Here is a 26,476-nt window from a genome sequence, read left to right as displayed (position 1 = left end):
TCTTCCAGCCAACATATTTTCACGCAAATTTTTCATACCTAAAAATTTGAATAAAAATAAATTTTAATTGTTTTTCTTTTAAATAAAAATTTTCTTTTCATCCCTACAAATTTTACCTCAACCATGGCTGAGTTTGAAAGGTTGACCTATTCGAAAATATTCGAAAATTTCCAAATCTACGCTTATTTTTTTTATTATTAATTTTTACAAAAAAATAATAATAATAATAATTTAAAAAAAAAAAAAATTATAGATAAACTATGTCCATTCATACGTTTAAACGTCACACTACTATAGTTGTCTAGAATCGAGTTTCTAGTTTAGAGTAGATTATAAGTGCGTGAGTTAATTCGGCGCCACCTAAATAAAGTGGAGAGTTATAGGACTTGCATTTTTAGTGATAATCATTAATTTATTTTTCAATTGATATTATTTCTTAAAACTTTGCATTTAATTGTAATAAATTTGATTTAATCACATCAATTTATTATCTTGTAAGTAAACAAATAGATATGGTATTGACATAAATTTAAGACTTTAAAGTCATATAGTCTGAATTGAAACAACACCATTTTTTTTTTTTACTATTTTACCCTTCATTTATTATTATTATTAATTACACAAAACGACGTAGTTTAGTCAACGAAGCAAGTTCATTACAATATTGTACATTAAATTAGATTCGTTGACAAATTCAACCAAATAAACAATTTCATTTAAATACCATATATTTAACTAAATAATGGCGTCCCTACCTCATTCTTTTGATCAAGTTGGAGATAATTTAATGAATATTTATTATTTTTTGGTAATAAAAACCCCGTATAAATAATAATAATAATAATTAATAATGTTCATAAACTAAATTTTTATGAAATTAAAAGGTATAGGCGAAAATTGATTAATGGAAAGTCTAGAAATTTTTAATTTTAAAAATAATAAGCCAAAATAAATTATATTTAAAACTAAATAGTTGAGCAATAAGAGCATGGATAAATACATATTTGTTATTGCCATGTGGCACTATTTCATTGGGCCGCCTAGCAGAATGCAACTCTATTGGTGGAGAGGATATTTTAATTTATATAAAAGAAAGAAAAAAAAAGAGAAGAAAAAAAAAAAGAAGAGCGTGAGAAGGTAAATACAGTATTGTTATTCGTTGCGGCTGTGACCGTTGTCCCACGCAGGAAGAGTGGAAGGCGATCCGCGAATGAACAAAATTATAGTTAATTACTGTGAGTTACAGCATAAGGACCACCCAATCAGAAAGCGTCATGGAGATTTCCGATTTGGCCGTGACCATTGAAACGCCACAGCCATGTGACTTTCAACACCTCGGGCTTCCAAGGATAAGACTATAAAAAGGAGAGGCAGTCAAATTGCTCGCAAACTGGTGCGGGCGGGTTCAACACCAGAGAGCTCTGCCAAGGCTCTCACACCCACAACGGGGAACCAAACCAACCTCTTCTCCTTTCCCTAATTTCTCAAATGACTAATTACTCTCACTCTCATATCTGCCAGTGCCTCAGCCGCATAGCCACCGCACACCGAGCTTCTCCGCTCACCATTGCCGGCAACAGACGCCAGACCGGCGAGCAGTTCGTCAACAGTGTTTTGGCGCTCGCCCGAGGCTTGCTTGATCTCGGCCTCCTTCCTGGAGACGTTGTTGTTATCTCTGCTTCCAACAGGTTTTTTTTCCAGCTTTCAGTTCGTAATTGTTTTCAATTTTTGCTGAACGACGTATGTTGGATTCCTAATTGGTAACTGAAAACAAAGGTCGTGTTTTGGATTTTAGACGTTGGAATTGTTACTTTGAGTTTTCTAGCTGGCAGTGATTGGTACTTGGAGTGGTTGCTTGCGGTTGCATTTGTTGGCGGCATTGCTGCTCCTCTGAATTACCGATGGGTATGTCAAATTTTGTTTGTGTTGAATGTAAGAATGGTTCATGTGGAAGTACAAGCGTAATGCATATAGATAAATAATGGATTTCAGCGTGCATTCCTGCTTTTGTATTTGAAAGTCATGTAGGCATATCTACTTGCATGCATGCATTTCTATATGTAGAAGAATTGTGCGCTATACATCTATTGGTACTCGGTTTTGAAGGATCTTTAAGGCGACGAGTTGCTGTTCTTAAGGTGGTGATTAATGAACGTGCTAGATGTGTATAATTGTGTTGACGTCTTCTAGAGATGGTACTTTTTGTCTTCTAATGAGGACAGGTTGCAAACAGGAAGCTTTGGTAATTTTTAGGAACGATATTTGTTATTTAGATTTATAAATTTGAACAGTGGCACCAAATAAAATGAGCATTAGCCTACTTGAGTCTGAACTTGAAAATTAGTACCACCAGTCATGCAAATTGTTTTTCGGTTGAGCAGATCTTGCTGTAACTGGCATGCGTGAAACACATTTTTTTCAACGTGTAGAGCTTTGAAGAGGCAATATCTGCAATGGTAGCCGTGCAGCCAGTGATGTTGGTCATTGATGAGAGCTGTTGTCAGTGGTATTCGAAGCTTCGGAACACTGACATACCTTCCTTGAGATGGCAGATCTTAATTGGTTCCCATCGACCGGGTTATGATAAAACAAGGGGAGGTGTGTAGTTTACTTGGTTTTACCATACAAAGCAAACTAGAAGGAACCTCTATGTTATTTCAATTTTCTGTTTCGTTCTTCTATGATTTTATCAATCTTTCTAAATCAAGCAACTTCACCTTGCCAGCCTTGACCTCTGAAGAATTGAAGAAGCATCATGTAGTAAGCCTACCACTGGATTTCCTCCATGCACCTGAAGATGCAGCTCTAATATGCTTTACTTCCGGTTTGTGTTTTGCTCCATCTCAACTTCACTTTCTTTTTATGTACCGAAAATCCATATTTGGGGTGCAAGTTGGAGCATTATGAGACTCTGGTTGAAATACCACTGAGCGCCAAAGTTGTCAACACTCCTTCAAGAGTTCATGTTTTGTAGCGAGAACTGCATTTTTTTAGTAGTTTTGTTCTCATGAAGCATTTTAAAGGAGACGAGGACTTTTCTTGTAGTCATTGAAATATTAACTTCAGTGTGGTGTTATCTGAAGCTTAGAGTTCATCCACTAAGTTTAGAACTCCCTGATCTATTTTGCTTGTTATATTCTTTGTAGGAACAACGGGAAGGCCAAAGGGAGTTGCTATCACGCATTCGGCTCTGATTGTGCAGACCCTTGCAAAAGTTGCTAATGTTGGTTATAGTGAGGATGATGTATGCTTTTCTGTAATATATGAAGGCTCTATTCACTAGGTTTAAAGCATACGAAGTCTTAGTATATTCCTTGAAGGGCATTCAGTGGATCAATTCTAGAGCTCAAGTAGTTCAAGCAAAATGACTCCTGACAGTTTTAAGTGTCGCATTTTCAGGTTTATTTACATACTGCTCCTTTGTGTCACATTGGTGGTTTGTCATCAGCCATTGCCATGCTAATGCTTGGAGCTCGCCATATATTAATACCTAAGTTTGAGGTTAAGTCTGCTGTTGAAGCAATAGATCTATACGGTGTGACTTCTTTAATCACTGTCCCCGCAATGATGGCTGATTTAGTTTCTTTAATCAGGTGTCTTTATTTGTCCTTTGTTGGACTTGTCCTACTTTTGTTAAAAAAATTCTCTCGTTGATGAAGTTTGTTTGATTTACAAGAATTCTTCTCTTTCGAGAAAGATAAAGAGAAATTATTCTTGTAAGAAGATGTATTCATGGTCATTCTCTTGAAATGCATTTGTAATATGAATTATTTAATCAAAACTAAGGAAAATTTAGTGATCAGAGGGAGTATATTTTCCTATTTAATTATATCTCATTGTGTTGTTTTCTGGAAAAGAAAATGAATTCTTGTTTATCTCTTCTTAAAATTTGCTTTGTACAAATCCACCACCTTGCAAAATCCATGAGGTGATGTTTCTCTTAGTTCGATTGTCTACACTTTTTCTCGAACCGACTACTCTGAAGCTTTGTTTTATTCTCCGTTTAAAACTGGCATGGTATGATTATGGTTTTCAAGGTGTCAACTTTCTCACTTAGCTCTTTGAAAGATGTTACAGGGAAAGAGATAATGGCAAAAGAAGAGAAAGTGTGAAGAAGATATTAAATGGAGGTGGGGGGCTTCCGTTAGAGCTAATCAAAGACGCCATGAAATTTTTTCCCAGAGCTAAGCTTGTATCAGCCTATGGTCAGCCTCATACACCCTGATAGTTTCCTCTTGTGAGCAAATAATATTCGTGATTTGATTAAATTTCACATCTTTGTTTTGTTGGAACAATTTTAAAACATAGTGTTTCCTTTATTAGGAAATGACTTTTTGTATATGAATCTTGGACCCTTGGAAATATTTACTTTTTGTTCCAAAAGTTTGAAATATTTTACTCGCTGTTGTTTTAACTGTTGTTGGGTCATCAAATTGCATAGAGTAGATTATTATTCCAATCATTATATTTTTGAAGAATGTGACAAATTAATACTATTCTTTTAATCATCCCGTCTTGGCAAGTAATATGGTTGTATACCAGATTCTTCCGTCTGTCAATATATTTGCGAGGGGCTTGCATAGGAATAAAGATTTTATGCCCGGCTTAAGATCAAGGAGGCTGATTTTGAATTTGTTTGCAATAATCTTCCTCCAAAGAGCGGAATATTTCACATTTTTGTATAACTCTTCTTGGTTGTATTTAGTGAAAAATGAAGTGTTGATCTGGATTTCATTAACTTTTTTTTTTTTTTTCTTTTTTTTTTCTTTTTTTTTAAAACCTTTTTTAAAGGTTTTTTACATTTTTTTTTTCTTCTTATATATTATATTTCAGCTTTCTTTTTCTTGTCCGTCAGGGATGACTGAGACATGCTCATCATTGACCTTCCTGATGCTTTGTGATCCAACGGGAGAAACTTCTATGCCACACTTCCAGAGTTATGCGCAATCAAAATGTCATTCAATATATCAACCAGAGGGTGTTTGTGTTGGCAAACCTGCCCCTCACGTAGAAATGAAGATTTTTTTGGATGATTCTTCTCATGTTGGGAGGATTTTAACCAGAGGACCACATTTAATGCTTAGGTACTACGATAAAATTTCTCCAAGGCCATCAAATGACGTCAATGAAGTTTGGTTTGATACAGGTGATATTGGTTCAATAGACGACAGTGGTAATCTGTGGCTTGTTGGACGATCAAATGGCAGAATAAAAAGTGGTGGAGAGAACATTTACCCCGAGGAGGTATCATCATTATTTTTTCTTATCTGGATTGCGTAATTAGAGAGTTTCTAGACATCTCCTAGTATTCCATTACACCACATTTTGGTTTTTAGTAAAAATGTTTTTGCATTAAGTTACTATGAAATTTCTATAGTAGGGCACCCTTTTAATTATGAGCTACATTCAAAGTACCTATGTTTATCTAGTCTCTTTCCCATTTGTCTTCACCTAACAATTTTGTTCTGTAGCATTCTTCTTGTCATTGGACAAGAAAACACTGGTGTAAGAAACCAGAACCGATAATTACTCTTTTCCTCCCTGAGAAAAAATTGACAGATATTATACTATATAATTTGAATCTTGATCTCTTACAAAATATTTGTGCAAAGCGTTCTGTCCAGTCTTCCCACTGATGGAAGCAGTTTCATCGCACTGATGGCAGAGCATATACGCAAGCCTAATCATAGAATGAATCTTTTGCCTGTTGGTTTATTTGGCTTGAGAGAAACCTGAAGGATTTTGAAGGTTTAAGGAGGGCATGGGAAGTTATTTGGAATTAGTACATCGGAATGCCTCTCATGAGAATGTAAAGTTGGATTACATATGAAACCAAGCCTTTATTTACAGGCTTTGATCTAGTTACAAATAGTATAAAAAAAAATTAAAGAATCAGAAACACACCACCCTATAGTGCTTAAAATAGTTAACTAGTGGCTTACTTCTAACCTCTACGACGGTTGAACAAAAACGTCAACAGTGAAAAATCCAAAAACAAAACAGTAAACAACAAAGATTGTTTGGTGAGAAATGTAAACACGAGAGTACACAAACCTATATCAGTTACTATAGTTCTTACATGATTTCTCTTTGCTTTTGATCGTAAGCAGTCAGAACTCTTTCTGGTAATTTACATTTTCGGAGGCTCCTTCATTAAGTTTCAGCCTGTGTTTTCGTATGTCCTTTCTCTGCTTTCTTTCGTCTGCATGAAAGCAGTTCACTTGGCCCCTCCCCCTCCATTATCAAAAGGAAAAAGAAAAAGAACTACCATTCTAGGGGTTGAGAAGTGCATAATACTATTAGATGGCTTTGTATATCTACTGTAGGATATATATATCTTGTTGAAAAATTTCTTGGTTTAATGTTTACCATATTGTTTAGGTGTATATGGGTTGGACAAAGCCAAAGAAGGTTTGGTTAATAAATGGACTTAAACAAATTTAACTATTGCAGGGGCATTCGTCTACTAGTTACACTAATATTGATTCATCTTGTGAAGTAGATTACTCAAATGAGTTTACCACAAATGAGGTCAGATAAGTGACATTAAGATACGTTGAACTATGATTTAAATTATTTATGCTGATTGTAAATTATTTTTATCATAATTTCATTGCTCTACAGATATTCAAAAGTCGAGAAGCTTTAATTAATTGGACACGAGAGGTTGGAAAGAGAAATGGATTGGTTATAGTCATAAAGACATCTGATGCAGGCGTGAATGGTAGGAGGCCTAGAATTTCTTTTGGTTGTGAGAGAAGTGGGAGTTATAGACGGTTATCAAAATTGGAAGTTTTAGAAGACAAAGGAGCTCGCAAGCTTACTGGAACCAAAAAATGTGGATGCCCTTTTTTATTGAAAGGTCAAAAATTGACCACAGATGGTGATTGGATGGTCAAAGTAGTATGTGGGGTACATAATCACGTAGCAAATAAGAATATGGAAGGACATTCATTTGCAGGGAGATTATCGCAAGAAGAGAATGAAATCTTGATGAACTTGTCTAACTCATCAGTCCGCCCTAAAGATATATTGAGCACATTGAAGAGTCGAGATGCTCGAAATGCTAGCACAATGAAGACCATATATAATGCTCGTCATCGACAAAAGAGAGTTGAGAAGAAACAAAAACCAGATATGCAACAACTTTTTGGTGAGTTAGCTAAATACTAATTGAGCTCCAGAATTTTATGAATTGGTTGTTAAGAGTGATAGCAAGCTGTGCCTATGAAATGAGGTCCCATAAATCTCAAGTTGATTTAGGCTCACGAGCTTTGGACAAACTTGTAGGTATGGTTTAGTTGACTTGATAATAGGGTATAGCATTTTATTTATGCTATCTTATTATTTGAAATATTTGATATATATTAACAAGAATGAGTGATAGATTACAGGCTTCTGGCTAGATCATAGGCTTTGTACAACCTAACAAGATGGACACTTACGATCTTAATTAGGCACTCTTTTGGGGTAACTCAGCCCCTTTTTCCATGCTTTCTATTGATTAGGTAACATCTCATTGATTACATTAGTTTCAAAAGGGATGAAAACCTCTATCACCCCCCGTCCCATGCTTCCATGCTCTATTAAAAGTCTGAACAGGAACTCTTCCTATTCATTATGGGGGGGCTGGGCATCAACTCTCAAAAATAGAAACTTTGCTCTATTTATGAAATGGTTTTGGGGGTTGTCTCAAGAAAATGATATCTTTTGGAAGGAGGTGATCGCTAGTATTTATGGGAGAGACCCTTCTAAAGGAAGTAGGAAGGCCTTGGTTCGATATAGTTAAGAATGTTGCATCGTTCTTAAAATTTGCCAGATTTATGGCTAACAATGGGGATCATATCAGATTTTTGGAAGGATCGTTGGGTAGGTCAAAGCACCCTAGAACATGACTTCCCAGACCTCGTTGCTATTTCTTTGAAGAGAGATTCTACAATTGCTGCTGCTTTGTTGAAATGAAAACCAAAGAGGATGAGACTTGGGTCAGAAAAGTGGCCTCTTCGATAGGGAATTACAAAGTTGGATTGGGCTGGTGAATCAAATAAGCAAGGGCGGAAGAGGACAAGCTGTTGTGGTCCATACAGCCCTCGGGATCTTTCTTCACGAATTCCATTTTTTAAAAATCGTTTGATATCATATCTTCCTTGGAAAACCCCTTTGAACTTCAGCGGTTTGAACCAAAAAAGTGAAGGTTTTCCTCTGGTCTCTTGCTCATAGAAGCCTAAAGACCCATGTATCCTCGATTTGTAATCTTTGCCTAAATTAGGAGTCGTTAGACCACATTTTCATTCCCTGCAGCTTCCTCAAGAAACTGATGACTGGCTGGTGGAAGCCCTTAGTGGCTGGTGTTTAAGAAGGAAAATGAAGATCATATGGGGCTATGCGGCTAGAGCTTTTTTTTGTGGAATGTTGGTGGGAAAGAGATCATAGGCTCTTCGAAGATAGGATTACTAACCCCGATAGTCTTTCTACAGATGTTCTTTTTTGTGTGCCATAGCAACAGTTTTTTTTCTAACTTCCCTATCTCTTTAATTCTTCATGATTGGAAAAGTTTTTGTATGTAGCCTCTTGGGAGGAGGCGATCTCTTCTTCCTTTCGAACCACAACCTCCGGAGCGTAGCAGCCACAACATTGAACCATAAAACCGAAGGTTTCCCACGGAAAGGAGACCCATCCATAACTTGAAGCATTGCATTCTTACAGTCTTTGTGGAATCACCACCGCAACCCAAAGAATTTAGGATCTTGGACCCTCAGCGTCGGCGAAAGAGCATTGAAAGAATAAATGATGATGGTTTTTTCAATCGAATCTAATCATGACACACCACCTAGGGGAAATCATAAGTTTAGGAGATCTCTTTTGGATCTGAACAGAGTTAATATTCCAGTTAAATAAATTTGAACCCTCTGATTTATCCATGTCTTTCCATAAGAAGTCATGCATGAATTTCTCTAATCTTTTAGCTACTAATTTTGGGCATTTGAAGCCAGGGCTGAGGGTTAGTAAAGAGGAAGTTGAACTCGTACATCATTTTCATAGTCCTATCCTAATTTTATATCTGTATTCAATGTAAGTTCATTTCATTTTCTGTTTATAATACTTGAGTATCACATGAGATCCTAAGAACTCAAATTGTGTCTGTGTCCGCCTGCTGAGGTAAATAAGAATAGGTTTGAGAAAGCTGATAAGATGTTGACACACAAATGGAATGATTGTTGATGTGTGATCACAAATTCATTGAAATTAATTTAAATTTAGTCCATTTTTAGACTATACTTGTCTTGGTGGTGTAGGTGGAGAGAATTCTATTGCAACATCCCGGAGTTAAAGGCTGTGCTGTGGTGGGCATTCCTGATTCTCGTTTGACAGAGAAGGCTGTGGCTTGTGTTCAATTAGAAGAGGACTGGCAGTGGCATGAAACCAGTCGTGAACTTCTTGATGGAAAGATTAAACAGCATTTATCTACCGCAATTCTTCGTAAACATTGCAAGGACTGTAACTTAACTGGGTAATTACTCTCTCCACTTCTCTCTTTGATATATTTTTGACTTTGAGCATGCTTTGCCATAATCTACTTTTATTGTTTGAAGGTTCAAGATACCAAAGGAGTTTTTCAAGTGGGGGAAGCCATTTCCAGTCACTACAACGGGAAAGTTGAAAAGAGACGCAATTCGAAATGAGGTAATATCTCAGTTTGGATTACTGCGTAGCACCCTTTGAAATGCAACTGGTGAAGCTGCAAAAGCTAAGTCGAGGGAGAACGCCTTCTGATTATACTTAAATTCATGTTCTTGACATTTAGTTAATGTGATCATTTTTAAATTCTTCCCAAAAGAAATTCCATTAGGAAAGTATAAATAGTTTGTATTTATCGATCTAATAAAACCCATTATTTCTTTCCCTTGCTGCCATTTACAATATTTTCACAGTTGCAACTTATCATACAATTTTATATGGCGTCTTTGATGGTGATTTAGATGATGAAGATAATTGTGTGTTTTAAATTAGATTACATCAATGAGATGAGTTAAATGGATGATTGAACTTCTAGGCTTGTGTTACATAAAAGTTGTGGAGTGGGAGATTTGAACATTTAATCTTATCTCTTGGTCGAGAATTTCTGCCTTATGTTAGTTGCATGTTTGCACATTTAAATTTATTTTGTAACAGTCGAAAAAAAAAAGTATATAAAAAACAATATCGGCTGGATTTGGGCTAATAAATGGAATAAGAGCTAAACAGTGGGCGATGTGCCAACAAAGAGGCTGAATCTCGAAGAGGGTGGACACGAGGCACTGTGCCAGCAAAGATGCTAGGCTTAGGCTTGGAAAATAGGACATACACATGTTGTTGGGAGTTTGATGAAAAGTTAATAAGTCATAGTACAATACATTTGATGGTTGGTGGTGTTGAAAACAAAGAAAGTAATGGAAATGCTGTGTCCCATTCCAACTCTCACCACACATCAAAAATATCTGGACACACATTGATTTAGGCACTTATTATTCACTTTTTGGTGTTCTTGTTCTTGTTCTTGGCCTTGGCCTTCTCTGCTCTATCCACTAACCAGTTGAAAATGGTGGTATAAACAATCTCCACACTCTCATTCGCCTCGCCTATCAACTGGTGCCACATTCCTGGATAAACCTTCAACGTCTTGTCCTTACTCGCCGCCGATTCGAACACAAATCTCGCCGACTCGCTGTCGCAAACCACATCGTCTTCCCCGTGAACCATCAACATTGGAACCCTGATTTCATGGCAGTTCATTTTTATGTACTCGCACACTCTGAGAAACTCCAATGCTGTCGCCATTGGTGGCTTTCCTGAAAATCGTCGGTTCGGGTTTTTCGCCACCAATCTCCTCTTCCACTCCTCCTTGTACGACTTGCTTGCGTGGGGCTTTGATAACACCAATCGCAGCGACGGCGCTAAAGACGCTGCTATTGGAAGAAGCTTCTCCAATGGCCAAATCGGTTTGAATTTCGCCGAGATTCCACACATGGAGCCGTTTAACACGATTCCGCTCCAAACCCCCTCTTGCTTCAAGCAAATCAGGATCGAAATCGCACCGCCTAGCGATTCCCCGTACAGAAAAGCAGGGAGGGTAGGATTCTGTTCTCGAACAGAGTCGAAAAACAGAGTACAGTCGAGAACGAGTAGTTCGATGTCTGGGATCGAACCAGGGGCGCCGTCGGATCGGCCATGGCCTTGAAGGTCGAGAGAGCAAACAAGGAACCCAGCTTTGGCTATGGCAACGGCAGTGAGCTCAAACATCCAGCCACTGTCAGAGGTGTAGCCATGGACCATGGCGACAACCCCTTTGAGCTCTGAGTCAGAAACAGGTCGCCATGACTGAGTGAAGATTTTCATCTCCTGGGCATTGAGAATGAAGGCTTCATGGTGAGTAACATTGTGTTTCTTGTAGAACTGTTCCCTGGTTAGGCCTCCATAGGGGCTGTTCTCGTTGGCCTGGTTTATTGGGTGCGCCATTTTCAGGAACTCTTCTCGAGCAAGGAAGAAGATGAACTAGAATGAGTGTGAGGAAATGTGTTGCACAAGATATAGAGAATTGAATGGGGGCAATGTTGATGGTGTAGGGGCCAAGAACATTATGAAGGGCATAAATACATGGAAGGAGTAGGAATTTTTCTGGAAAATGAAATGAATGGATGTCTGATGAGGTGGCAATTGAAGTAATTCAAAATTTCGGTAACGGCCGTTGGTGGTTTTTAGAAGGCTAAAGTATTTAATTTCCAACTTTGGATATTATATAAGATTTATATATATCTTATTTGAAGTAACTGAGATTATTATTAATAATAAATCAAAATTATTATATTTTAATTAGTTATATAATTTTAATATAAATTATAGCCAGCTGTCATTTCATATTTTAGCCAACACACCAAAAAATATTAATTATTCATTATCTCATATTTAAATTATTTTTGTAATTTGTGTTCTTCATTTCCATTTTTCCAGAAGGCTCCGATACGCCCCTGAGTAGTTTGCTGCCCAACTACTAATTAATCATCCTATTTATTTTCACAACATTTTTCTTTTAATGAATAAAATAAAGAATTATTTCGATTCCCACGTGGATCCAGAAACTGGGCCTTTTGATGGACTGGGCTTGGCCCACAAATGTTGTCCACCTGTATTTGGGCCTTTCCTATGCGGCCTTTTGTAGGGATATTATTATATTAATAAAATTTTAAATTAATCGATATAATTAATTAGAGTTTAATATTAAAATATTAAAATAATTTCTTAATCGATGACGGTAAAAGAAAAGGAAGGAAAATATAAAAAATAAAAAATATCCAAATAGGAACAAATTATGAATCGTGTACACACCTGTTACATCAGTTACCAGAATCTTAATTTACAGTTTATATGGGGCACATCGTGTAAATACCGACTTTTCGGAGGGCCCAGTTCTTGTCTCTACTTTCCCTCTCCCGCTCAAAGATTCCCTCTCTTCCACCTTGCTTTCGTTTTTCCTCTGCAAAACCCTAATTTAGCTTCGCTGATAAACAGAAAAAGGCAATTCCAATTATTGGTTCACCATTGGGGGACCCGGGAACATTCTCTTCGTTGTCGTCTTGAGGTTTCCAGAAGCTGTTCACCGTTTATTTCTCCACCACTTCACTTCTGCTCTGCTTCAACAGTAAGTACCAAATGTATATTTCTTTTTCGGTGTTTTAGCTTTTTTTGGTATTTGGAGTAGTTTTCTGTGCTCGAGTTGGAGAGACGTAGACGGTTCGACTTGAATTGTTGTTGCTACCTCTTGGTTATCGAGCACTTGCTCAGTTGCCAATGAAGTATTCGGGAAAGGGATGTTTGAAATTTTGGCCAATGTTGATGAGGAAAGCCATTTTAGTATCATACCATTCACCCCTTTTCCTCCTTTCTGAAAGTTCGATGTCATTACAAGAGTAGAGTTTAGTTTCGCGTTCATTCATCTTCCCAGTGATCAGGTTGGGACTCTTCTACGATATGGTTCATTCCCTTCCCGTTCGACCGTGTTCATTGCATTTTGGTTTAGCTCAATAACGCATGAGTTTTCTTGTTTTCCTCATCAGGATACCATTGCAAGTATACAACGATATGGACGCTAATGCGACTTTGGAGGATAACGGTAACATGCAGCTAACCGGAAGTGATAAACAAGATGATAATCTGGGTGATGACTTCCTCGAGGATTTTGACTCGTATTGGCAAGACATTAATGACCGGTTGACCATTTCAAGGATGGTAAGTGACTCTGTCATCAAAGGTATGGTAAATGCAGTTTCTCAGGAGGCGCATGAGAAAATCACTCAGAAAGAATTGGAGGTGTCTGAATTGAAGGAAATAATGCATTCTTACCTCTTGGATTCTGAGAAGACTAAGTTTATGACGTCTCCATTGAGGTTGTGTAAGCTAAAAAGTACAGAATGTGACAGGATTGACAGCATCTGTGGTGCTTTCTTTGAGCACGATGAAATGAGAGAATCGATGTGCAGTCTAAGGAACACAGCTAAGGAAAACTTCAAGAAACTAAAGAAAGAAATTGATGGAATAAGAGGTTGCAATTCAAGTAGAAAGATCAATTCAGGCTCTGAGTTGGTTGGACTTGGATTGAGTGGTATACTACAAGAAAAAGCATCTTGTAGATATATTGATGTTGGAAAAATAGTTGATGATCTTCAAGATAATTTAGATACTTTCTATAATCAGGTGGAAGATATAGTTCAATTGTCAAAAGCATCTTTTGGTCAGTGGCAAGTTGAGCAGGAGTACCTAGCAGATATTGAAGGCATGGTGATCAGAAATTATATCTGGAGTATCCAACAAGAGTTTGAGGAGAAATTGTGGGACCAAAATGCTAAAATTTTGAGTAATGAAAGAAAGATATCAGCTGAAAAGATGAAAGAAATCTCAAGTTTACGTCAAGAATTAGATAAAATTTCAAAATCACTATGTCCTTCTGAAGTTGGACATTTGATTTCTTGTAGTTCCATGGATTCTGATCATTCTCACCGGAAGTTATTAAGTAGTCATATGAATCCGTCGACTTTGCATTGGGAAGGAAATGGCAAACATGAAATGTCCAAGACGAACCTTCCTGAGAATGTGGATCCTAGTCGTCTGAATCATATGAAAAAAGATGAATTAATTAATCATTTTAACACTGTGATGACAAAAATGAGTAGAAACCATGAGTCCCAAGTACATGAAATTACCGAAGAAAATTTCATTCTCAAGAGAGTACTTCTGAAAGAAAGAGAGAAGTCATCTTTGTTAAAGAAGGATAAAGAGTTTGACATACTAAGGAGAAAAATCCCTGACATTATTCTAAAATTAGATGACCTTCTTTTGGAAAATGAGAAGCTACGGTCGTCTAGTGCTAATGATGAGAGCCTAGGCACAATGAGGAATAGACTGGAGTCGCTTATTTCAGAAAATCACCACCTTAAGGACTTGCTTGGAGAAAAGAAAAAGGAGGTTAAGTGTTTGTCTTCTCAAGTTTCAAGCCATGCTGAGAAAATGTCTCAATATTCTCTTTTAGTTTCTGAGTCATTGACTACGATCGAAAAAAATAAATGTGAGATGCAGGATGCACAATTTGAAGCCTCAATTTGTCAGGATATATTTAAATGCTTTTTAAGGGACATGATGGACCAAGTCAGATGTGCCACTGAGGAGTCAGCTTGGAGATATGATATCATGCAGGGAGTTTATGAAACTATCTTTGAAGGAGCATCTTTCGTTGGTGAGCTTGCTAGTACGTCGGAAAATGAACATTTGGATGAGGAATCCATCACTATGCAGGGTCTTCTAGGAGTGGTTTTACAAGAATCCTTGAAAGAAGCTGAGGAGAAAATGACTAGCTTGAACAACAGATATATGGAAGAGATGAGTACTCGACTGTCCCTAGAAAAGGAGATGTTACATTCTGGAGAGGCATTAAGAGTAGAGGTTTCCGAAAAAGAGATGTTAGAAGCAGAACTGATATCATTTAGAGCATCATTAAAAGAAAAAGAACAGCTTGTGCAAGAAATAACTTTTGTATTAGAGAAAGAGAGAGAGAAGCTGGCTTTAGCTTATGAAGAGGTTGGCTCATTGAAGGATCAGACCAATAGGCAGGAAATAATGATTTTGAAAAGTCATGAAGAGCTCAATATTACAAAGCTTAAATTGACAGAGGCCATACAAAAAGTTGGATTACTTGAGGTGGAAACATGTGAATCAAAACAGAACTTTGAGCAAGCAATGGCAGAATTTAGCAAGGTTGATGAGGAGAGGAGGATGCTTGCTGCCATGGTGTCAGAGAATAAGAAGACTAAGTTATTGGTTGAGGAGAAAGAAAAGGAATCTAGAAAGCAGATGGAATCAGTAATTTTTGTTGTCCAGGAATTATTAAAAGAAGTTTTTGATTTTGAACATAGAGTGATTGACTATATTTCAAGGAACAATGGAAGGTACTTGACATATACTTTGATAGTTTGTTCTGATATTGTTGTTGCAACTTGGATTATTGGTAATCTTCAAAATTGTGTATTCAATTTATTCTTTGTCACTGGCATGGCTATGCTTGATGCTTATGCTTCTAGCGGGAAGCTAAGACCATGTCTTCTGATCTTACCTTAGTTACCCCTGCTCATGTGGCCCGGAGGTGGGAGATGGGGTTACTTTAGTAGGTTGTTTCTTTGTGGGATGTAAATACCATGTCAGTTTGTGTCATGGCTGGATTGCAGTTTTTCTGTTAACATACCACATTTTCCTCGATTAATTATGCCCTTCTGACAGGAGTCTATGAGGAAGGATTGGATATCGAGGTGGAGTTGTAGCACACCATGCCCCCAAGTTTATTATTAAGACACCTAACTTTATTTCAAAATGTTTTTGAAGTTCTCGACTATACATTTGTCTTCTTTTGGCATTAGACCCATTATCATTCCTTCTCATATTGAGATTTTACCTTCATATTCACGTACTAAGTAACTTCTTTTTAATCACATACATGAAGTAACTGATTCTTTTAGACCTGGTGTAGAATATCATCACTTTTTTCAGGAATGCTTTCTTTTTTTATGTTTATTATCTTGAATTGAAAAACACGATGGAGTTTGGTTCTTTTTCTTCCTTTTGATACTTTGTGATGAGAGCCTAAAGGTCCTTAACCAATATGAAATTATTCACAGCCTTATTTTGTTATCGCTAAAAAAGCTGCTCATATAAGCTAAATCAGTTGATGATTGATCGCTCCACGTTTTAATCAAACCAAATAACATTGTCAAGATTCTTGTTACTCCATGTTTTGATTAAATGAGAAACTTGTTAAGAAGCTCGTTTCTTTAAGTTTTTAGATCAATATTCGTTCTTTATAAGCATGAGCATGAGCTAGACTGATCCCGATATGATTTCTTTCTTCCCCTAGCTTCTGCCATTTCCTTACTACCTCTCCATTTAATTGTCCATTCACTGGAATGCTTAACCTCTTATTTTGCCTCATAAATGAATAAAAATTACTAGTCCTTGTTACTCTTCTTAATTAGCCCTGTATATTTTTTTGGTTTAAATGTTCCGTGCTAAAATTTATGCTCCGAAGCCATTAATATGTTGTTTTGCTTTCAGGTTGGAAAGATTGAGTTCTGAGACAAAGTCACTTATCCAGAAAGCCTCTACGGTGAAAAGGGAAGGATTGCTCTACAAGCAGAAGCTTGAGAAGAGGTGTTCTGACCTTCAAAAGGCTGAAGCTGAGGTACTAAAGCAGATTTTCCAAGTGAACCAATTTGTTTGTTCTATTTTCTGATATTGAATTTTCGCTTATGGAACTTATACATGCCGCCAGTTGTGATGCACGATTTATGTCTACTTTTTTACAATGATTTTCTGGTTCTTCCGTTCTTTAGAAATTAGAGTAGTATTACCATTTGATTAACTCTGAGAGTTAATATTCCTATTAATTTTATGTTTGAAACCCATTTTCTCAATAAATGATTCAGGCTTCTAAGATATTATTTCCAAGAGTTTTAAGAACCTATTATTATTTTTAATGTAATAGTTCTAAGTTCTCCACAATTAATTAAAAGAAAGGAATGCATGCTTAATAAATTTAAAGCTAAAGGAACGTCCAAATGTTTTGGTTGCTTGAAAGACGTCTAGAAGAAGCCTCATTATTACTAAGCTGTTGTTCTGAAATTCTGCTGTTTCTGGTTTACGTATTGGATCTTCATTTTCTCTGGATATGGTGTTTGTTCTCTTGTTATTCTCTCACTACGTCTGTTACAGGCTTACAGCTATTGGTTTGCTTTTCTGTTTCAGGTCGATCTTTTGGGGGATGAGGTTGCTGCTCTTTTAAGACTTCTTGGAAATATGCACATTGAGCTTGATCGTTATTCACCAATATTGAAACATTATCCTGGAGTAAGTTGCATGTCCTTCAATTTTTAGTTGATTTCTTTATTCTTGCATACGCCCCTGTTAAGCTTGATCCTTAAATACATTTTTTTTCACATTACCACAATTACTTTGGGGTTCTTTTGGCTATCTAACTTGCACAAGCTTGGAGTAAAATAAGCTATGGATCTTCTGTGATTAAGTGTGTGTGTGTATATATAACTATATTCGCTAATGTCTTAAATTTGTCAATAATTTGTACTTTGATTTTCTTTTCGATTATAGATTGTTAAGATCATGAAGCTTGTAAAAAGAGAATTGAGTGGAGATATGACGGAAGCTTTTTGACAGAGGTAACATCTATAATCAAATAGACACATCCTAATCCATTTCTACCCTATTTATTGAGTTTCTAGCGATGCAGTACCTTGTAATTGAGATGCAACTTTGAATGAATTTCATTTGGAAGATGATAAATACAATAGATTATTGTGCATATTGGGGTTTCTGGGAAACAATCATCATACCGTTTCTTTTCGGTTTGTTTTCATTGGACAGGTAAAAGGCTGTGAGTTCCCTGCTGCATGTTTTGCAATGCAGGATTTCTGGAAACACATTATTTCTAAGCTATACATCGCCTCCAGAAAGGGAGGAACAACTGTAAGTAGATAGTTAACTAGCTGCGTGGAGGCAAAAAAACCCATGCTCTCAAAACTTCAGTTACCAGTCCCAATCTCATCGGACGTTAACCTGAGAAAATCTATGGGCAGAAATGGGATTAACACAACAGCAATATAGATTGGAGAACACGATTTTTGTAGGTATAAAATAAGCCAATCTTTTTGTCACGGGGCTTGTAGGCTCCTCCTTTTCAGTTTAACCCTTAGGGTTCTTTTTGTTAGATGTTTAGTGTCTGTCATAGTTCTCTTTTCTCTCTTTCCTTTGTTGTAAAGGTTCTTTCATCCAGTAAATCAAATAAAAGAATAGTCAATACATAGAACATTCATGTTCTTTTTTCAACATATGGCTATGATTGGGGTCGAAATTCATGAATTAGAACACTTCATCTGTCTCCTTCACTAGATGGAGAAAGTTAATCATAGACTAGAGAGTTGGCCACTTATACGAATGGAGTTTTGTGATCAATTTGGAATCTGCAAGTTGTTAAGTTAGGGACAGTGTCGGTGATTTCATTGTTTCTTTAGCTTAATGCCTGTAGGTGTTGTTTGTGAGTCAAAATCATGCTGTGGAGACAAGTTTGGGTTTAGGCTTTTAATAACCTCCCCTGTTCCTTTCCCTTTTTCAGAACTAATCTTAAACACAATAATGGAATTGTAAAATAATCAATAGTTGTTGGCATATCAAATCGAATCTGAATAATGAAGGGAAAAAAGTCGGGGTTTTCTATATAAAATGTGGATGGATCCGACAAGACTTGGTATTCTTTTGTTTAAATGTTGGGGCATCTGTGTATGGAGGGAGCTTTGATTGTGATGGAGAAGTCTAGCCAAGTGAAGGGCCACCGATTGCCAGAACTGTCCCATTTTTGGGACACTTCCATTTCATAGCTGATTTGCATTCTTTTGTCCATTCGTGATTAATACTTGCATATGAAATTCCACTGACTTTCTCTTTGATGTGGTTTGTTTCTAGTGATTAATTATTTTTTTAACGAAATTTACGAAAGTTGTATTTGTCCACCATATTTCACTCTTTGATCTCTTGGAATATTGCAGCCTCAGCCTATGTTTTTATCTTATTAGTTCGTTCTGGTAGCACCGACCTCCAGTCGGTGTCTAGACATTATGTATTTTTGATTGGATGACAATTTCTGTATGTATGCAAGAGTTTGTTGGAGACGGGAACGAGAGAGAGAAGTGAAGTTGATCTGGAGATTTGGAACGTTGTATGGAAACAAACAAGGGCTTTGCTTTGCTGAATTCGAGGTAAACCTCTTTTGGATTCAAAATCTAATTATTAAAACGATCATGGAAATAAAGTAAGTAAAGCCATGTGTATGGGATTGGGTCCAGCTTGAATATAAAAATGTGTTGACTCTTTAAAAAATTATACTAATTTGTCTGTTGGTGGAAAGGGGGCTGTTTATTTTATCATGATTGGCTTTTTTTTAAACATCTATGCTTAAAATCTATCATTGTACTAAAAAAAATTCAATATTTTATTTAATGGGTGTCACCATTCTCTTATTTTAGTATCTATTCCTGATAGCGCATGTAGTGAACTATTCTTATACCTTAGTTATTGTTAGTTTTGAGATGTTATTTGACTTTCATGTTTTTTTTTTTTTTTTTTTTTTTTTTTGTGTGTGTGTAGATTTTGAGCATTTGAAGTTCAATCAGAGGAATGGTTGAGAAAAAAAATGTGATTAGTAGTCAAGATTTGAAGAGCCCAAGTGATGCAAAAAAAAGAATTGAAGAGAAAAAAGAAAGACAACGAGCCAACACAACGCCTATTGCAACAAGCTTCGACCACTTATCTGGAGCTAGTACGCTAATGAAAAGAACACACCCGGCTAAGAAAAATTAAAGGTCAAAAGCCAATACTTAACACTCATAGTACTATATTAAAATGTGACACCTTGCGGGTGTGATTTTGCTTGGCATAAAATATTCAACAATAAGATATTTTTAAAAATTCATACTAAATAATTGAAAGTTTAGGGTTATATTTAATATAAAATTATTTTTAAGTTTTTTTTAATATGTCAGTACCTATTAGAACTAAAATTGAAAGTTTAAGATTATATTAGACATTTTAAAGCTCATCAATCTATGAGATACAAAATGAACTTTCAAGACTTAGGAAAAGCTTTTTAAAAGTTTAGGAACTAAATATCCCTAAAAAAAAAAAATCATTTATAAATGTATGAGCTAACTTAAGTTCCCATCAACTACTCTATTGGAATATGCATAGTCCTGCTATCAACACTATGAGCCAAAATATTAACCTTTTTTTAAGAGAAAAGTGGCCGATGCACTATTTTGATTTAATTTTTGACTCTATAATATAATATTCGCTGAAAATAGTCTCAGCCAAGAAAAGTATAAATATTTTTGAATCAATCTTTACTCTCATTTTGTAGAATGAGTTATGACCTCGATTCATCCATATTCATACGAGGCCAAGAATGAAGCGGAAAAGAACTTCAAATGTAGTGGTAGAAATGAGAAGTGACAGCAAAGTGGAAGGCAATGGCTGGATATAAAATCAAGACTGGATTTTGAAGGTAAGTGAAGAGTGAGGACAATTAGAGGTACCATGTGGTACGGAATGGCAAAAGATAAGCAAAAAAAAGGCCTTTATTTTATGGCTTTAAGTGGGAAGAGAATGGTAGTTTTTGAGAAAATGCCGCAAGAATAATTGCTTTGCTCATCTTCCTCCAGACACAAGCATGTGACCCACCTCGCAAATAATGGAATGGAGCCCCATCTCTGGCAACCCAAAACCTGCCTCCTCCATACCAAGACACAACGCCATAAAGTAAAGCTTTTTGTGAGAGAGAAACAAGACAGTCAAAACTTTGCATTTCGGTTACTTCACACATTACTTTTCCGGGAATTTGTATTTCGTGCGTGCGTTTCAATGGTGTCAGATCTTTTGGCTCTTTGGTGAGGAAGAAGATATGGCAACGAAGCAATATCGTATCGACCCTTCTATCTGTTTCCAGCAACAACCACCCATGTTCTAAATTCTCTCTTTTTTGTTGGAGAGAAAACCCACTTCAATGCTCCTTCCTTGATTTTCGTGTGGGGGTTTGTTTGTTTTTTTTTTCCTTCTCTGTTTATTTTGGTTTCTGTATCCTGTTTGAGACCCTTCCCCTCCGAGTTCTTGTTGTTCAGATCTGCCAGTTAGCTGAGGCTGTTGGTAAGAAATGAAGGATGATTCCTATGTCTTAGAGGTAATACAATATTCTTGCAGTTGAAGTTACTATTGGAGTTGGGACACTCAATTACTGAATGGGTTTTGATGGGTTTATGATTCCTGTTTGTTCATGAGTGTTGGCTGAATCATAGTTGGTATTTTCTTTCTTCATATTGAAAGAGCTTATAAGACCAGATTTCGTTTATTGGGGAAGATGGGGAAGTTTCAAATCCGGAAATTCTTGATTCCTCTACTACTTCTGATAATTTCTGAGTATCTACTAACTGGAGACGCCAAAACCAATTCTCTTTTCATCAACTGTGGCTCAAGCTCAAACGAAACTGCTGATGGGCGGAAATGGATTGGCGACCTGACTTCTGAAGTGAACTTTTCCGTGGGTAATCTTGGTGCTAATGTCAATGCCTCCACTGACACTTTAAAAGGCGATTCAGTCTTTGAGCCGCTGTACAAAACTGCTCGGATATTTACTAATTCCCTGAACTATACTTTTAAAGGCGTTTGGGGTAATCATTTGGTTCGCCTCCATTTCTGCCCCTTTCCTTTTGAGAACTTCAATGTGAACGAGTCATCATTTTCTGTCTCAGCAAATGGTCTTAGACTGGTTTCAGAGTTCAGCGTTCCCAATGAGATTGCATATAAGAATATGGAGTTTCAGCGTTCTGGGGTCAATTCAAGTTCATTCTCTTTGATTAAAGAGTTCATTATTTCTGTCAATTCAGAAGCATTTGTTCTTGAGTTCTCCCCTTCTGGAGGATCATTTGGGTTCATTAATGCTATTGAAATCGTCCCCCTGGTGAATGAGCTTTTTGCAGGTTCGATTGATAAGGTGGGTGGAAGTGCTGTTAGTTTGAATGTGAGTGAAAGGGGAGCTGAAACTATGTACAGATTGAATGTTGGAGGTTCGGTGATCAAGCACACTCAAGATTCAAATCTTTGGAGAATGTGGGAAGTGGACTCGAGTTATATGATTACAGCAGATGCTGGGTCGGAGATACATAACAGTTCTAATGTAACGTATGCTTCCATGAATGACTCCATTGTAGCTCCTCTCCCTGTGTATGAAACAGCCAGAACGATGTCCGAGACTGAAGTGCTCGAGAAAAGATTCAACATGTCGTGGAAATTTGAAGTTCATCCTGGTTTCGAATATTTGATTAGATTACATTTCTGTGAGCTGCTGTATGACAAGGCAAGAGAGAGGGTTTTTAAAATTTATATAAACAATCGAACTGCAGTTGAGAGTTTTGATGTGTTTGTACGAGCGGGGGGGATGAACAGAGCATATCATGTGGATTTTCTTGAACCAATATCGTCCAAAATCAACACCCTTTGGATTCAACTAGGTCCTGATACGGCTGCAGGTGCTGCCGGAACAGATGCTCTCTTGAATGGTCTGGAAATATTTAAGCTGAGTCAAAATGGGAATCTTGCGTTCATTGACAGGTTTAATGCCTTGGAAGAGTCCATGGGAAACTCGAAATCTCAAATTCTTTGGATAGGCATTGGAGCAGGTTTGGCATCTGTTGTTTTCCTTGCTGTTATTGTCATTCTCACCATCTATTTCTGCAGACACCGGAGGAGGAATTTTACTAAGAAGAACTCTTCTAAGTGGAGAGCAGGATCCAGTCATGGGGCCACTGTCACCAGCACCTTGGGGGGAGGCCAAAGTGTATTTGGGACCTTGCCATCTACCAGAGTTGGCAAATGGTTTACATTAGCAGAGATTCTTGCAGCAACAGATAACTTTGATGAAGCTCTGATGATCGGAGTTGGCGGTTTTGGTAAGGTCTACAGAGGGGAGATTGATGATGGTACTCTTGTGGCGATCAAGAGAGCAAACCCGCAGTCTCAGCAGGGACTTGCCGAGTTCGAGACCGAAATTGAAATGCTTTCTAAACTTAGGCATAGGCATCTGGTCTCCATGATCGGCTTTTGCGACGAGCAAAAGGAAATGATCTTGGTTTACGAATACATGGCGAATGGCACTTTAAGAAGCCATCTCTTTGGGAGTGATCTCCCACCTTTGACATGGAAGCAGCGATTGGAAGTGTGCATTGGTGCAGCCAGGGGACTCCATTACCTTCACACAGGAGCTGAGAGAGGAATAATCCACAGAGATGTGAAGACGACCAACATACTCTTGGATGAGAACTTTGTTGCAAAAATGTCTGATTTTGGTCTTTCAAAAACAGGTCCTGCTTTGGATCATACCCATGTTAGTACTGCAGTTAAGGGCAGCTTTGGCTACCTCGATCCAGAGTATTTCAGGCGCCAGCAGTTGAGTGAAAAATCTGATGTCTATTCTTTTGGTGTGGTATTGTTAGAAGTTGTTTGTGCACGAGCTGTTATAAACCCAACTTTGCCCAAGGATCAGATAAATCTTGCAGAATGGGCAATGAAATGGCAGCGCAAAAAGTTGCTGCACACTATCATAGACTCACATCTCCAAGACAAGTATTGCCCTGAGTCTCTTAAAACATTTGGAGAGATAGCAGAAAAATGCCTTGCTGATGAAGGCAAGATTCGTCCAACAATGGGGGAAGTTCTATGGCACCTAGAATTTGCTCTGCAACTCCATGATGCTTGGATCCGCACCAATGATGCTCAAAGTTCTTGCACAGTAAACTCAGAAGGAGCCCAAGCTGAGGAACAGAGGGTAGAAGTTGATCGGGAAGAAGAAAGCTCCACCTTGAAAGCTTCAACTCCAACTGATCACTTATCCTAATGGATTTGGTCACATAACTAGTAAGGCCAACTGCCTATATTCAATTAAATCTTTATTTCTTTGTCATATTCTTTCGGATTTGTTCTTCCACTATAGCAGTATGAATCTTAGATTTTCCTGCTTCCTTGTAGCTCTCTACTGATATCTGCATTATTGTATTGCTCAAAATGTAATTTGTCATACACGATAGGCTTCTCTGCTTGCAATGGGTGTCTTCTGCTAATCGTCGTTGCATTTCTTCATAAACATCTTTCAAATTCTGCTCAGTTTCCTCCAAATATCATTTATTTTGTTGAGTCTGCTATCATCTAGAAAGTGATTTGAAGTACAGTTTTGCTGCTTATATCAAGTAGTTGTTCTTCACATTTTAAGAAGAAAGTGATTAGCCAGAGATGTTAGAGTCAAAACCAAGCTGTTCTGAGCATCAATGGCCGTTTCATGAACTCCTCTGAAAATCTAAAGAGCCGTGGTGATGTTCAGTGGAAGGTAACAACAGTGCAGGAGATATCATCGTAGCTCTTCTTAGACAAAGCCTCTTTGATCAACTCCTCTGAAGCCTTTTGAGCATCCTAGCCATTGCTCTGATGCAATGACAAGCCTCCTGGTTTGAAATTACCTGCATTTCCAAACAAAAAAACCAAAACAGAGCACCATCTCAGTACCTCTTAGGATCAAACCAGCCAGCCCTGTAAGTTACCATTGGTTTACTGTACAAGAAAGATTAATTATGGAACAAGTTCCCATTATCTCTGAGCTTTCTTTAGATTTTCTTGTTGAATCAATGTTTTTATGAACTTAGCCTTCAGGGCCTGCAGTGTACAGAAAAAGTCATAGAAAAGAAGAACACTTTTACATGTGAAATATATTTCCCTTTCCAAATAAAAGCTCAACAGTACAACAAAATAACATGTTGTAGGGTACCCCACAAAGATCATAGAATGTTGGGTGCGCGGTGACTACATGTCGTTTTATACATCATTCAGAAAGCTTTATTAAATAATGGAAGGGAGGCTGAAGAATTTTTCGTAGCTTAAGAACATTAAAGTATATATATATATATCTAGTGCCGCCATGTCTGAATCTCAAAATGAATATGAGGAGAGGATTTATTTTACCATTTCAAACATACATGGTGGGACGGCCAAATTAGACTCCTTCAAATTCATCAACCTTTCCTTCATCCATATTCTGTCTATAAAAGGAAGCCTTTTGGATTCTCATTTCACAAACTCTTTAATTCTCTTCTGCAAGCCCACCTATATATTATATATCCTTCTCCCTTATTGCTTCATTGGCCATGGCATCCAAAGCTATCATTTTGGAACTTCTCATTGCAACCTGTGTCGTCGCTGTTTTCGCATCGGATCCCAGTCCTCTTCAAGACTTTTGCGTTGCAGATCCAAATAGTATGGGTAAGTAGATAAGTAATTCTTTCAAACATCTAACCTCTTACTCGATGGCTTAGCTTAGCTGGGTAGCTTTCAAAGGTTATTTTAACTTAGTTTTTTGGTTATGCTTTTGCAGTGAAAGTGAATGGAGGTGTGTGTAAAGATCCCAAAGCTGTGACGGCTGATGATTTCTTCTTTAGTGGACTCAACAAAGTAGGGAACACATCAAATCCAGTGGGATCTCGAGTGAGCGCTGTGAATGTGGTTCAAATCCCTGGGCTCAACACTCTTGGCATCTCTTTGGCACGTGTCGACTATGCGCCGAGGGGCATCAACCCGCCACACACTCACCCGCGTGCCACCGAGATCTTGACTGTCCTGGAAGGAACTCTCCTCGTCGGCTTTGTCACCTCCAACACCGAGAATCGTCTCTTCACCAAGGTGCTTCAGAAGGGTGATGTGTTTGTTTTTCCCATTGGTCTCATTCACTTCCAGCAGAACATCGGACACGGACACGCTGTTGCTATCGCTGCGCTCAGTAGCCAAAACCCCGGGGTTATTACCATTGCTAATGCTGTGTTTGGCTCCAATCCTGACATCCCAACTGATGTTCTTGCAAAGGCTTTCCAAACTCATAAACCCATTATCGCTGGAATTCAAGCCAAGTTCTAAACAACTTTTATGTTTTGAGTTCTCCTGATTGTGAACAAATCTTTGAATTTTTATTTTCTTGGATGTGTGTTTCTGTTTGTATTCATTTTGTGAGGAGTCCTTAATTTGTTTGATTATCAGCTGCAATTTTTTTTTATTGATTTGAATGGGAGTGCATCTTTTACTTTCCATTGTGTGCTAACAATTGGTTGAATCTTTAGGACATATCATTAAAATAATTCTTTTAATGAATAATTTTAAAAAAAAATTCGAAGAGAGGAAGATTGAAATAGGTAGGAGTACACTGAGACAAGAAAGCTTCTCCATTTCCATCCCACGCTATGGACATCTCTAATTCGGTTAAACTGCTTTATATATTATTTTAATGTGAGCCGTGATAGATTAATTTAATTAA

General features: G+C 37.4%; 5 protein-coding genes across 16 annotated transcripts; 4 read left to right on the top strand and 1 right to left on the bottom strand.

The window, feature by feature from the left end:
- Window positions 1-1,187: 1,187 nt before the first annotated feature.
- Window positions 1,188-9,904, top strand: AAE14 (acyl-activating enzyme 14). 4 transcript variants are annotated; one of them, XM_023688517.2, is made up of 11 exons: window positions 1,188-1,688; window positions 1,833-1,905; window positions 2,430-2,598; window positions 2,726-2,824; window positions 3,147-3,244; window positions 3,400-3,593; window positions 4,078-4,205; window positions 4,856-5,244; window positions 6,454-6,531; window positions 6,625-7,153; window positions 9,297-9,477. In XM_023688517.2, the coding sequence occupies exons 1-11, from the start codon at window positions 1,489-1,491 to the stop codon at window positions 9,329-9,331; spliced, it is 1,992 nt and encodes a 663-aa protein (XP_023544285.1). In that variant the 5' UTR covers window positions 1,188-1,488; the 3' UTR covers window positions 9,332-9,477. The 4 variants fall into 4 exon arrangements, with proteins under 4 accessions (XP_023544285.1, XP_023544286.1, XP_086983839.1 ...); XM_087127713.1 differs by having other exon boundaries at window positions 1,546-1,688; window positions 1,826-1,905; window positions 2,382-2,598; XM_087127714.1 differs by having other exon boundaries at window positions 1,548-1,688; window positions 1,796-1,905; window positions 2,382-2,598.
- Window positions 9,905-10,187: 283 nt separating this feature from the next.
- On the bottom strand, window positions 10,188-11,741 carry LOC111803653 (caffeoylshikimate esterase-like). The gene has a single exon (XM_023688164.2). It carries the CDS (start codon window positions 11,494-11,496, stop codon window positions 10,510-10,512), a length of 987 nt encoding a protein of 328 aa, XP_023543932.1. The 5' UTR covers window positions 11,497-11,741; the 3' UTR covers window positions 10,188-10,509.
- Window positions 11,742-12,414: 673 nt separating this feature from the next.
- LOC111803171 (WPP domain-associated protein) lies at window positions 12,415-20,108 on the top strand. 7 transcript variants are annotated; one of them, XM_087127465.1, is made up of 9 exons: window positions 12,415-12,676; window positions 13,092-15,473; window positions 16,630-16,756; window positions 17,320-17,421; window positions 17,680-17,747; window positions 17,953-18,054; window positions 18,165-18,215; window positions 19,241-19,340; window positions 19,729-20,108. In XM_087127465.1, the coding sequence occupies exons 2-5, from the start codon at window positions 13,117-13,119 to the stop codon at window positions 17,740-17,742; spliced, it is 2,649 nt and encodes an 882-aa protein (XP_086983591.1). In that variant the 5' UTR covers window positions 12,415-12,676; window positions 13,092-13,116; the 3' UTR covers window positions 17,743-17,747; window positions 17,953-18,054; window positions 18,165-18,215; window positions 19,241-19,340; window positions 19,729-20,108. The 7 variants fall into 7 exon arrangements, with proteins under 7 accessions (XP_086983591.1, XP_086983593.1, XP_086983590.1 ...); XM_087127467.1 differs by lacking the exon at window positions 18,165-18,215 and having other exon boundaries at window positions 19,243-19,340; XM_087127464.1 differs by having other exon boundaries at window positions 18,165-19,340.
- Window positions 19,803-24,326, top strand: HERK2 (hercules receptor kinase 2). 2 transcript variants are annotated; one of them, XM_087127470.1, is made up of 3 exons: window positions 19,803-19,943; window positions 20,498-24,042; window positions 24,213-24,326. In XM_087127470.1, exon 2 carries the CDS (start codon window positions 21,491-21,493, stop codon window positions 24,020-24,022), a length of 2,532 nt encoding a protein of 843 aa, XP_086983596.1. In that variant the 5' UTR covers window positions 19,803-19,943; window positions 20,498-21,490; the 3' UTR covers window positions 24,023-24,042; window positions 24,213-24,326. The 2 variants fall into 2 exon arrangements, with proteins under 2 accessions (XP_086983596.1, XP_086983595.1); XM_087127469.1 differs by having other exon boundaries at window positions 20,498-24,223.
- Window positions 23,902-26,250, top strand: LOC111803174 (putative germin-like protein 2-3). 2 transcript variants are annotated; one of them, XM_023687464.2, is made up of 2 exons: window positions 23,902-24,042; window positions 25,547-26,250. In XM_023687464.2, coding segments are annotated over exons 1-2 (537 nt in total). In that variant the 5' UTR covers window positions 23,902-24,041; the 3' UTR covers window positions 26,083-26,250. The 2 variants fall into 2 exon arrangements, with proteins under 2 accessions (XP_023543232.1, XP_023543231.1); XM_023687463.2 differs by lacking the exon at window positions 23,902-24,042 and adding an exon at window positions 24,971-25,434.
- Window positions 26,251-26,476: the final 226 nt, after the last annotated feature.

This window comes from Cucurbita pepo, chromosome 10 (genome assembly GCF_057944985.1).
Source record: "Cucurbita pepo subsp. pepo isolate OVF chromosome 10, ASM5794498v1, whole genome shotgun sequence".
NCBI classification, from domain to species: domain Eukaryota; kingdom Viridiplantae; phylum Streptophyta; class Magnoliopsida; order Cucurbitales; family Cucurbitaceae; genus Cucurbita; species Cucurbita pepo.
This window is presented reverse-complemented; position numbering and strand designations above follow the sequence as displayed.

Coding starts and splice junctions, on each gene's coding strand:
- AAE14 (XM_023688517.2), top strand. CDS start 1,489: ATGACTAATTACTCTCACTCTCATATCTGCCAGTGCCTCAGCCGCATA. Junction 1,906..2,429: donor CTCCTCTGAATTACCGATGG/GTATGTCAAATT, acceptor TTCAACGTGTAG/AGCTTTGAAGAGGCAATATC. Junction 2,825..3,146: donor TCTAATATGCTTTACTTCCG/GTTTGTGTTTTG, acceptor TATTCTTTGTAG/GAACAACGGGAAGGCCAAAG.
- LOC111803653 (XM_023688164.2), bottom strand. CDS start 11,496: ATGGCGCACCCAATAAACCAGGCCAACGAGAACAGCCCCTATGGAGGC.
- LOC111803174 (XM_023687463.2), top strand. CDS start 25,320: ATGGCATCCAAAGCTATCATTTTGGAACTTCTCATTGCAACCTGTGTC. Junction 25,435..25,546: donor TGCAGATCCAAATAGTATGG/GTAAGTAGATAA, acceptor ATGCTTTTGCAG/TGAAAGTGAATGGAGGTGTG.
- LOC111803171 (XM_087127468.1), top strand. CDS start 13,117: ATGGACGCTAATGCGACTTTGGAGGATAACGGTAACATGCAGCTAACC. Junction 15,474..16,629: donor ATTTCAAGGAACAATGGAAG/GTACTTGACATA, acceptor TTTTGCTTTCAG/GTTGGAAAGATTGAGTTCTG. Junction 16,757..17,319: donor TTCAAAAGGCTGAAGCTGAG/GTACTAAAGCAG, acceptor TTTCTGTTTCAG/GTCGATCTTTTGGGGGATGA.
- HERK2 (XM_087127470.1), top strand. CDS start 21,491: ATGGGGAAGTTTCAAATCCGGAAATTCTTGATTCCTCTACTACTTCTG.